Genomic DNA, 12,622 nt, shown 5'->3' with positions numbered 1-12,622 from the left:
TAGGTCCAATAGGTTTTTTCCAGGTAATTGTTTGGGTGTTGCTAGGTGATATCATCGAAAAGTGGGGGGGGAAAAAGGAGAAAAAAAAGAGTGCGATGATACAGCAGCTGCTGGAGGCCACATCATTTTTTATGCGTAGGCATGCATCATCAAACATGCTTCCGCTGTCTCACAGGCGAGAACTAAATATGAATACCTCATCTTTCAGATAGCATAGAGACACAGCTTCCTTTTAATTATTTATCTTGAAATGCCTAAACATTGGCAGTAAAATTCTGCTACCCTTTACAACTGTTTTTGAGCCAAATAACATAAAGAGTGCATGAACATGTTTGAGGCATGTGTGGCAGTAGATACACATGCTTTGCTGAGTGTATGACTCAGGTTTGCCTGGAGTCATAGAATTTGGATACCTTAATATTCCACCTGAATGTTTGAACATTCTTAAAGAAGCATCTAAACCTGCAACTTGAGCGTGCTATGAAACAAAGTGGAAAAGATTTGTATTTTACTGTCACAGTTAACAAATTAATCCATTTGATGCGACTGAAACAAACCTTGTTGTCTGTATTACAAACCTCATGACAAGCTTACACATCTATACGTCTACATCTAGCTGCAGTTGCTGCATATCTACAGAACAGACAGCATTTGTCTTTATTTAAAGTACCAGTTATTATGGTGTTCATGGAAGGTCTTAAACAAGTAATTCCACCTAGAGTTCCACATGCACCAGCATGGAGTCTCAATATAGTGCTCACCAGACTTATGGGCCCACCATTTGAACTACTACACAACTGCTCCATGCAATTCTTATCTCGGAAAGCTGCTTTTTTAGTAGCTATTACCTCACTTAGACGTCTCAATGAGCTCCATACACTAACTTTAGAAGAACCTTTCTTCCAGCTACATAGAGATAGGGTGGTCCTTAGAACTAACCCTACATTTCTTCCAAAGGTTGTTTCACCTTTTCACCTCAATCAATCAGTTGAATAATCTGTTTTCTTCCCACAACCTGATTCAGTTGCAGAAAGACCACTCCATACACTAGATGTCAAAGGAGTTTTAATGTACTAAATTGATAGAATTAAACAAATACATAAATCTAAGCAACTCTTTGTTGCTTTTTTACCCACTCACACTCGAAAGCCTATATCCAAAACAGGCATTTGCAGGTGGCTACTTAAATGTATTCAAACATGTTACGCCAAAGCTAAAATAACTTTGCCTACACCCCCTAGAGCACATTGTACTCATAAAATAGGGGTTACCATGGCTTTCCTAGATAATATCCCAATTGCTGATATTTGCAATGCAGCTTCATAGTCTAAACCACACACTTTCAACAAAGCATTATTGTGTGGATGTACATCCCAACTGGGGTATGTAGGACAGGTAGTGCTGTGTACTCTATTTCAAACAACTGCACCACCCACAGGATAGCCACCGCTTTTGGAGAGGAACTACTTACTTTACAGTCTATGCAAAGTATGTGTATCTACAGCCAGCCGCGGCCTGTGCAGGTAAGAGCAGTGGCGCGGTGGGGCTTGGTGAGAGTGCTGATTGTGACATACGACGACGAGGAAACATTAAATAAATAATTAATTTTCGTCTGTCGAAATCCCCCCCCCACCCAGCCCCACTGTCCCACTGCTCTTACCTGCACAGGCCGCGGCTGTCTACGGCCACACATGCCTCGAATGGATTATGTTACTTACCCTGTAAGCATCTGTTTGTGGCATGTACGTAGTGCTGTAGATTCACGTGCGCCCTTCCTCCTCCCCTGACACCTGTGGCTGTTGTAGTTCTTTTACAATATTTCATTTGTATGAACATCTCTTTACTGATGCTTATGTTCACTCCATTCACACCCTGCTGCGGGAAAACAATCTAACAATGGAGTCAATGCCCTTGTGAATTCTCACTAAGAGGAGGATTCACTCTGTCTCGTGACTTTAAATGCTTCTTCAAAGAAAAACAACTTGCGCACATCCGGACCCAACACTAGATTGCGGAAGTATGCAAAGCATGTGCATCTACAGCACTACATGCCAGGAACAGATGCTTACCGGGTAAGTAACATATTCCTTTCTAGGCCATCCTGAGTGAAATCGCAAAGACCTTCTACATTACCATGTGAGTCCCATTTTGCTTGATATGCAGATTGCGTAAATGTGCCTGGCAGTCCGGGCTTGACTGTTCCTAATGGGAGCAGGGTCAAGACTGATTTGCATATGGCTGGGTTCAAACTGGAATGGCATGGGGAGCAAAAGAAACAATGGATTTAGGTCCAGATCTCTGTACTGGGGTGAATGTTTGACATTGTTCAACATTCTGTCCATCAATTGTTCTTTTTGCATTTGTCACCCTGAGTGGGACGGGTATGCCCAGAAGTGAGTCCCATGCCCTTCATGCCACTGGAGTCGAGCTAGACTGGCTGATGAGGGGTGAAACCCAAAAACCAGTCCCAGGATGCTTGTTTCCAGTCCAGGGAAGACCGGGCCTGGCAGTTCGGGCTGTACTGTTACCTTTGGGTGCAGGGTCCAGACTGATTTGCAGATGGCTAGGTTCAAACTGGAATGGCATGAGGAGCAAAAAAAGAGATGGATTTAGGTCCAGATCTCTGTACTGGGGTGAATGTTTGACATTCTGTCCATCAATTGTTCTTTTTGCGTTTGTCACCCAGAGTGGGACGTGTATGCCCAGATGTGGTTCCCATGCTCTCCATGCCACTGAAGTCAAGCTAGCCTGGCTGATGAGGAGTGAATCCCCAAAACCTGTCCTATGATGCTTGTTTCCAGTCCAGGGAATACCTGGCCTGGCAGTTCGGTTGGAGTGTTCCCAATGGGAGCAGGGTCAAGACTGATTTGCATATGGCTGGGTTCAAACTGGAATGGCACGGGGAGCAAAAAAAACAATGGATTTAGGCCCAGATATCTCTACTGGGGTGAATGTTTGACATTGTTCAACATTCTGTCCATCTATTGTTCTTTTTGCATTTGACATAAAAATGGACGTGCCATAAGCTTGGTTCCTTTTACAGAAAAGAAGCTCTTCAATGTTCTTTTGTCATTTGTGGTCATTCATTTTGGTTTGCTGATGTTGTGAGGGTCTTCTCTTCACAGAATAATTCAAGTCATCTATACAGCCAATGAATAGACATCTCAGTTAAAGACAGTTGTATTACACTCTCAGCATTTTAAAAGCAGTTGGATCTTGAACTCTCCTAGTGTAGGTGTGTCCTGGTGTAGTCTCTTTAGACATCTTGTATCATTGTTAATGAAAAGACTGAAGAGAACAGTTGCTAAATCACAAACTTGCATCACTCTTCATTCATGTCTGAATTCTTCTGAACATTTTCCTTGATGTCCATATCTGGCTTTATTGTTGCTATTTTCATGCAGTTGCTGCAGAGCTCTCTCCAAATACTCAGGCACTTCCTGCTGTCTCAATGAGTGCCACAGCAGAGAATGTTTTTATTTCTTAAATAATTGTATTTTGTTTTGAAAGTCATGACAAAAAGAGCGCGGACAGGTGCCCAGTACAAACAAGAAAACATAAGCAGAAGGGCATCGGAACTGTGGGCGTTTTCACATAAGTCAATAAGAACAATGGAAGAGAAATTAAAGAATCAGCAGCGATTTGACAGGCATAATAAATCAAGCTTAGTGATGTTAGAGTTAGGGATTTTGGGTGAGAACACATCATTCGCATCACCCTGTATATCGAGCACATAACAATGGATCCAGCTACCCCATATTTTGTGAAATTATTGAGGGCAGCCCCTGCTTTTATATGTAACTCTTTCTGCTGCTATGTGTAAATACATTCCAGTTTTCCATTCCATCATAGTTGGTATCTCAAGGGTCCCCCTGTGTTTGGCCAGATCCCTCTTTGCAATCACCAGGCTTAAGTTCCAGAATAGTCATTTCATTTGTAGGAGGACTAGATCATTGGGCATGCTTAGAAGGACATATCATAGTAAATCCTGTGGAGGACTTTGAGCTGGACGAGTCTCGGCCTGGATTTTATGGCTACCTCTCTCGGGAACATTAGTGCTGCTTCCCGGTCCAGATCATCCAATTCCCCCATATTGTTCTCCCATTTACTTATAAATTTCTTTAGGGTGTCAGACATATTATTATTAATGATTTTATACACGGGGAGAGTGTCTTCTCAGTTATTTCCCCCATCAAGAGCCTACGTTCTAGGGGTGTGTACTCTTGGAGATCCGTGGGAACGTTTTTCTACTCTTCAAGCATTTTAAGTTGTAGCTATTTATAGAATTACGTGTCATGTAGCTGATGCTTCCTTTGGAGGGACAAAAAGGATATCAGGGCACCCTCTCAAGCACATCACCCTCCACTGGAGATATCAAATTGGTCCCAGGCAACTAACCCCTTCAGCTTCCCAATTTCCTTAAGCTCCTTCCACCCACAGTGGGGTTTTCTGAGTGATTTTTTGTGCCCATCACAGACGTTTGTTTGTATTGGACCAAGCCTCAAGAGTCACTGGAATTGCTGGTAATAAATGTCTCATTTCTTTCACCGCATAGAGATAGTGATGGTAGGGGCGGGTTTGAAATTGTGTTCCTGCTAACATGTAGGTGGGGTGGTCGCCATCTGTGTGTCTCCAATCATTTATGGCAATCAGATGGGAGGCCCAGTAGTAGGCTCGGACATCTGGGAGGGCTATACCCCCATTATATGAATTGTTCTGTACTGTCCGAAGAGCTATTCTGGGGTGTGTGTTATTCCACAGTAGATTCCTAAGTTCATCCTCAGATTTGATGAAGACGTCACCAGGGATCCTTCAGTAAGTGTTTTGCAGGGCATATAAGAATTTTGGGAGGGTAATCATTTTAAACATAGATGCCCTGCCCATTATTCTTAGAGGGAGTGTCCTCCAACGTTCAGCATCAATATGGAATTCCGCAAGTACTTACTTTACCTTGTGTTCTATGCACCTCTTCTGCTCTATCGTGTCATAAATTCCTATGTCCTGGAATCCCTCCTGATTCACTCATAGCCTCTCAGGGAGATCTGTTTAGGCAAGGTGACCACCAAAAGGGACAAGGATGGATTTATTCCAATTTATTGTATATCTGGAGTGGAGCCCATAGCATTCAAAGACTTGAAGGAATCGACTCCTTCGGTTGGGTAAGGTATAACAGGATATAATCCACGTATAATGCGATTTTTTCCTCGCTAATCAGGGATTCATTTATCTCAAAGACTGTAAAGTTTGGTTTTGCTTGAACTATACATGCCAGCAATTCCAGGATTAAGGCAAACAGGAGGGGAGATAGGGGGCAGCCCATACGGGTTCCGCTCCTAATGGGGAAGTCTGTTGATAGTATTCCATTAACCTTCACTGCTGTTATGGGTTCCTTACAAAGCAGACCCACCCAGCTCAAGTACTGCGGACCATAGCCCATTTTGTATAGACTTTGTATCATGAAAGACCAATGAACAGCATCAAAGGCCTTTTCCGGCTTCTAGGGAGACAAACCCATGGGGTCCCGCCTCGATTGAACCTCAGCCATCCAGTTATGAAGTCTGCAGAGCTTACCTCTGGTAGTGCGTCTAGGCATAAAACCAGATTGGTCTTTATAGATCAAAGGAGAAATGACGCCTATAAGTCTAATAGCCAGAATGGTGACCAGTATCTTGGTTTCTATATTGAGTAGTGAGATCGACCAGTAAGATATGCAATCGGTAGGAGGTTTTCCAGCTTTATGTATTACAGCAATCGTGACTTTGCGCAAGTCTGGTGGGAGGATTCCTTCCTCTCGGGCTGCCATGTATAATTTAAGCAAGTAGAGAGCCAGAATATCTACCTGCTTTGTATAAACGCCCACCGGGAGACCATTGGGTCCTGGAGCCACAGCGGCTTGGACTTTGGCAAGGCGAGATATCTGCCTTCAGAGCCATGCTCTCTTTGGTGGGGAGGGTCCAGGGTGGGGGAATCATATTGCCCGACGCTCGAGCCATGTTGATTTTTACCACGGCAAGAAGATTTAATGTCAATTTTGCCCGATGGACAAGTAGACATTAAACCGAGTGCATAATACAGGCTGTGGGCACTCTGGGACTCACAGCCAATCAGAAAGGCTGCCAGAGAGCCGGAGATGCTTTTGAGGCCTGTGATTGCCTAGCAGCCCATGACTGGGCTCTAGCCAGTGATTGGCTGGGGACTGAAACGTCAGTCTCAAAAAACGGTGTCTTGCTTTCTCAAGCTCAATGGGCTGTCTCAATTTTAACACAAAAGGGTAGCAGAAATATCTTGGTGCTGGTGGCGAGACCCGAGAAACAGGTGAGGAGAAAGGGTGGCATTAATGTTACCAGTTTAATGCCAAGTGAACTTGCGGAACCAGGGGGCAAGGCGTAGGAGTACAGTTAACTTTATCCTCTCTGCTCGCGAAGGAAAGAAGAAATGCAAAGACCCTGCTGAGAGCTCAAGGGATTGCAGTCAAAATAACGCATTATGCTAGTGCTGAGTTCAGACTCCACGAGAGACAACAGAGCGCGCTAACTTGGGGGTTGGAGCTTACTGTTCTGCAAGTGGAGCTCTGCTATGCAACGGCTCATATTATACTAAATGTGGCGTTAAAGAATTGTACCGGGTTGTTAACATTTCAAATTCCCGTGATCAGTATCTCAGCTACACCACACGGTAGGGTTAAAGCAAATGAGCAATATGTCTGTTTTACCTTGTATTGCCCGTAACAGCTGGTGGATTTTAAAGGTGATGGGGCGGATAGGTGATTTATATTAATTTCCTTTAGGGACAGAAGCTGCTATCCGTTACCTGAAAAGTGCCTGATCGAAGTCGTCTACTTTTTGCCCGGATGAGAATTGAGGTGGTGAACAGTGAGCCGCTGTATGCTGTTACATAAAATATGTAAAGACGAAAAGATGTTGAAATTCCAGTGTCCCGAATCAGTCACATATCTCAGACACTCATTCACTGGTGGGCTATAGAGTGTGCGCATCACATTGTACACACCGTAACATGTGTTTACACTATCGGTCTCATTCACTGTCCCTCGCCTTATTTTTCTCTCACGGCCCCGGTTTCATTCTCTCTTTCCTGCTATTTTTCGGAACATGTGTCTGTTTAACTACATTTTGAAATAACTGCTTGGCTCGTGAGGATCATGAGTGCTGCCTGTAGCCACGTGCTGCAAGCGCATCGGCCCTGCCTCTTCCTCCCCAAAGCCCCCTCCTAAGATGTTTCTCGCACCTCATTACTTGCAGTTTAACTGTTTGACTTGTATTGTTCAAACCACATCAGTCAGATCAGAGGACGCCTGGCACCCTCCCCCTTTGCACATTACGTGTTGCGTGTTCGGAGGAGCACATTGTTTTTTTTTTCCTGGAGGCTACAAAAAAATAGAATTCCCACTAGTGCTCTAACGTCATTTGTGATAATTGTGTGTATTTACGAGCTACGACGGAATTGGTGGAATTCATTTTATTGCATTGAAAATCGGGTAATTTCCACTAACACTCAACTGGCACAGAATGTCCTTTCTGTGGGCAGCACAGGAGGCATGCAGAGTTTGCAAGAGACACCCTAGCACTCTGGAGTAGCGGCCCGTAAGCTCCCAGTCACGAGTCGCCTCGCAGCAGCCGAACGCAGGTACATTATCAGAGTGAAATGTACTCCTTGCAGTCTCGGAACCCGCAAACCTTAGTTATATTCTGGTTTTAGCAGGTGCAATTCTTCTCTAAAACGACTCTCTCTCAGGTGCTCATTCTGTGTGAGTCATAAAAAAATGAAAAATATAAAAATGAACTGTACATGAGTGCACAAACCAGTAATACCCCACTAACTACTAGTCCCTGCACCGTTTTCACAGACTCCATGCACACAATTCGATTCTTGCTAAAGCACTTCAACGTAGAGTGTTCCTGCTGTTATATAAATGTTCTCTAATCCCCCTGTTGATCCAGGGAGTTAGACTATATCAACTACTAAACATGCAATTAAGATACCAACGACTCCACACTTCCTTGCACTAATACAGACTCACATGCACTCTATTGCTCACATTCTCCCTCTCCAGCAGGTGCTTCAACCCTTCGAACTAGGTACTGCTTTGGTGCCTGAGACAGGCACATTGCAAACAGATCCCTGAAGAAAACACTGACCCTGATGATCTAACCCACTGGGGTCGGAGCAGGGGAACTGCAGGTGTCTCTTTACCTTGTATGTGATAGCAGGTTCAAAAGCCCACCAAATTACCATACTCATATCTATCTATGGCACGTAGGTTATCAACCAATCACTGCAGCAGACTCTCGACCTCCTTAGCTGTCCTCCTATCGGGATTGGGGCTGTAATCAGAAAGTGTCACAGTTTGCCCGTGATGCGATCATGCAGAATGTTTAGACTGTGGTCCTCCCCCTATTGCTGCCCTTGAACCTCATGCCCAGCCCAAAATCCCTCTCGATGCTTGCACTTGCCCATCCACAATATTTTTTATTCGGACTACAGAAATGATTTTCTGGGGTTCTCAGGGTCATAACCCCACATTGTCACTGGTTCAGTGTAACTACTCGGTGGCATCAAAGCCTCCAGGACAGGCCCCTGCGGATGAAGAGCTGTTTCATTGCCCCTTTCACCTTTGGTGACCAGACCTCCTTCAGCAGAGACCCTGTGTACATGCTTCTCACAGCCTCCACCTCCACCCCAAGACAGTTTGTCTCTGGTGGAGTTCAGTGTCCTGCAAGATGGATGCTTGTGGCTAGCATCTGAACTCTGCAGCAAAACCTGCAAAGTCACCGTTGCATAGGGATGCATGTGCAGTCTTGCACATGTGGGTGCCAGTGCCTAGGACGGTCTGTCAGAGATTCCTGCCTGCTGTGCTAAATGTTAATGGGTTGGTCAGTGCATGAACTAATAGAGGTTTCATAATATTTGGGGAGAGGAGTTGGCCTAACGGTTAGGGTGGTCGACCTCGAATCTGGGGAACTGCGTTTGAGTCTCGGCAATGATGCTGAACATCCTGTGATTCTGGGCAAATCACTTAATCTCCTCGTGCCCAACAAAAATGAATGTGTCCACATGTAAGGCAACTGGTGCTATGTAAAGCGCTCTGATACCCGATTCGGGTCAAGTTCGCACTATATAAAACTCTGTAAAATAAATAAAATCCCACTGATTAACATAACTTTCATTTCAACTAAAGCTGTCCATTATTATACATGTAGTTACCTGAAGGTGAAAGACCACAAAAAGTTAGAAAATATTTGGGGTTTTTAGCCACTACTTTGACCCCGCCCCAGACTCTCTAACCCTGCCTCTCCAGTTTCAATGCCCTTCATACACGCATACCCACCCAGCTCCCAACTCCCCAGTTACAGCCAGAGCTGCCGACTTTGAACCTTGGGGACCAGGTTCAAGTCTCAACATTGCTAAACATCCTGTGATTCTGGTTCTGATCACTTATTCTGGTCTGGCCTAAAAAAAACAAAAAAAAAAAAATGATCATGACCTTGTGTAATGTAACTAGTGCTCATGAGAAGCACTCCAATACCTTTGGGTCATGATCGCACTATATAAAAAAACTGCAAAAAATAAATGCCCACACCAGGCTCACATAACAAGCATGGTGCTTTCCTTTCACAGATGAAGCAGACTCTGAAGCTTTCCCAGTTTTGAAAGAAAGAATCCTGAACTCGGACTTTACCACAATCAGTGCAAGAGGTGCAGGGAAAGTGCCTCAGTGTTTAGGCCTGTGTCCTGGCTTGATAACCTAACGTGCATTTTTAAAGCACATGTTCACCTAGAAGGGTATCTTGGCGCTGAATAACATATGTTTATTGTTACCCAACTCAATGTAACTCATTTTATCGACCTTAGAAGGATGAAAGGCTGAGTGGACCTGTGACCATGAGGTCAAACACAGAGCCCAACAGTGGACGCATTAGTCCACTAAGCCACCAGTCCCGATATGTCATGAGAGGAAAGTAAAATAAAGTAGTGGCGCTATTGGGTGTTTGTTCTGCTATTATTGGATCTAAATCAGCTGAAGAATAAACAAACTTCATTCACCAGATAGCATTTGACTATCCCAAGAGGTCAGGACAGTGTTTCCAACTCTACTGTGACTGAGCCTAGACGTCCTTGCTAGGTGTGAAATGACATTTTGAGTGGTTGCAGTTACTCACTAGCCCCCGTCTCAAAGATGCTCAGCTCTGCACTTCTTGATTTGCTGTCTTTTCAACCTAACACTCCTTCCCTTCGTTTTGAGACTAACGCTTGCTTTCCAACTGTGTGAGTCTAAAGATTTCACTGCTGCTACATGTCCTGAATCACCTGGCTTCACAATCACCTGCCTTCCAAATTAACAGCAGCTTTAACTTTTCATGTGTACAGCCATGCACACAGCACACAAGTATATGTATAAGCAACTGTCGAGTTTAGCCTTGGAGATAAAGTGAAAGACAGAGTTTCTTGGTTCATTATTGGAGAAGGAGAAATTAAAGAGGATGGAAAAACAAAAAAGAAATGATTGCAGAATTTGGTTCCAGGGAAACACGTGGCAGAAAGTATGCTAGTCATTATTTACCTGTTGTTCGGTATTGCCTCTTTTTTGGGCAGCTCATTAAAAGCATGTATGATATGCTTTAGAAAGCAGACATCTGATCACGTTTACCTTTCTCATACAAATGCAAGTTGTGCTCTGTGTAATTAGGCTCAAGGTTTCCATGGTGAGATCGAAGACCTGCAGCAGTGGTTGGCAGACACGGAGCGGCAGCTGTTGTCATCCAAACCTGTCGGAGGCCTACCAGAGACGGCCAGAGAGCAGCTTACCACGCACCTGGTAAGTGACTGTATTCTCTAATACCCAGCAAACAGTAGAGGCTCAGAATAAAATGTAACATTTTATGCTAATTGTTATCTATATACTCGCATTAGCACTTATGGCAAATATGTGTGCAACCTACTCTTACGTTACTCAGTCTGTCTCTCTTTTTAGCTAAATTTGAGCTTGCGGCCTGGCAGTGACCCCCAGGCTGTGAGTGTGCCTCTGTCAGCCACTCCTACCCTTCCATTTCTTGTGCTTTGCAGCAGGTCTAAGATCTTCTTAGAGTTTCTCTTGCTCAAATGGGTGTCATTTCTGGAATTTATGTGTTTCCTTCATCTTCATTGCTTAACTTTGCTTTTGAGATAGTGTCACTCATAGTTGTTGAAAAGTCACTCATAATTACACTAAAATTATGAAAATGTCACACATGGCAATCTGAAACCTTGGCAGCAATGGTTTAACTTACTATGGTCGATTAAAATGCATCAAGTTCCACCTTTGTTGCAAGGCACTTTGTACATCGACAAAGCAAAAAATGTCTGCTTTCAATAGCTGTCGAACTAGTATGTGCATTATAATTAGCGGCTATTTTAGGAATGAATCCTTGATAACTATTTCACAGCCTATGTGTTTGCCAAAGAAAACCCCACATTCTTGATAACATAATGTTTTCTTCAACAATTTTGTTTGACATTTTTTCTGAAAATACAGAGGTTCTACATTCCAGAAAAAAACATTTCCTATACATTACACATTTGTGTTATCGCATATTTTTTCTGCAAGGGAGATACAACCAGACTTTGTTTTTCATCTCTTACTTTTCTAGTTCAGTCACCTCAAAATACTTCTATATTATTTTATTTTATGATATTTTTCTCCCTGCACCAGCGAACATTTGTGCTTTTTCAGTTAATAACAATAATGTCAAGAATCAGACCGATGTCATAATATCAACAGATCCCTCACTTTATGGTGGCATACGCAGCAAAGGTAAATAAATGATAGTTAAATAAAATGTAGCAGCACACAGCCATAAAGTAGGAGAAATTCCGTAAACCTGAAATAGACAAATGTGTGTCCTATGTTGACGGGTTGTTCTCCGTATTTAAGCACCGTGTTAGTGTGTAGCCTTACTAGTTTGTTTCCTGAGATGAACAGAGGTGCTAATCTTGTAATGTCTGTTGACAATAACTTGCTCAGTTCAACCATTTTATAATTGGAATTTTTAAATATATTTTTGGAAATGTATCATTCAAAAGACCTACAACAGCAGTCTGTGATACAACTTTGTAGTCATTTTTTAAAAGAATTCTATCAGTTACAAAAATATAATTAACTACACCTTGAGCATGACTAACTTTAAGGAGAAAGTTATGTATGCAGTCATAGAATCAAAGGCGAGAGAGTTAAGCTTGTGGTGTGGTACTTTCCTCGCAACAGTTTTAGTTTCAGTGGCATAATATTGTAATGCATCGTATACATATATACCCCACTAATTTCCACTGTACCTATGCGATCATCATTTATCAGAGGATGTTATATCTCTAATATGCCAACAGACTTCCAGATTTTGGTAGATAGCTGAATATTATGGTGTGATTAATGTGATACTAAATTCAAGATAGCCAAAAACAAAATAGAGCAGTTGGCGGTCTTGAAGGTTGTTCAGGTATCATGTTTTCCAGGACCACAGCATCCCATCACACGAAGGGCAGAAGGGTTGCTGCGTGTGTTAGCAGAAGAACCTAGTTGTACCCTATAACCATTCAGCAGTGGGTGCTTTGTGTCAGGAAAGGCTAAAAT

General features: G+C 43.2%; 1 protein-coding gene across 15 annotated transcripts in view; it reads left to right on the top strand.

The window, feature by feature from the left end:
- The window catches only part of DST (dystonin), a 1,436,897-nt gene that overhangs the window by 1,302,204 nt on the left and 122,071 nt on the right, over nucleotides 1-12,622 (top strand). For all 15 annotated transcript variants that reach the window (XM_085610880.1, XM_085610881.1, XM_085610884.1 and 12 more), the window contains one exon: nucleotides 10,706-10,834. In XM_085610880.1, coding sequence (XP_085467006.1) covers nucleotides 10,706-10,834 — 129 coding nt within the window. The remainder of the gene's footprint in view (nucleotides 1-10,705; nucleotides 10,835-12,622) is intronic.

The sequence above is a fragment of the Triturus cristatus genome, chromosome 6, assembly GCF_964204655.1.
Source record: "Triturus cristatus chromosome 6, aTriCri1.1, whole genome shotgun sequence".
Taxonomy (NCBI): domain Eukaryota; kingdom Metazoa; phylum Chordata; class Amphibia; order Caudata; family Salamandridae; genus Triturus; species Triturus cristatus.
Note: the sequence above shows the minus strand (reverse complement) of the source record. Positions and strands in the feature narration are given on the sequence as shown.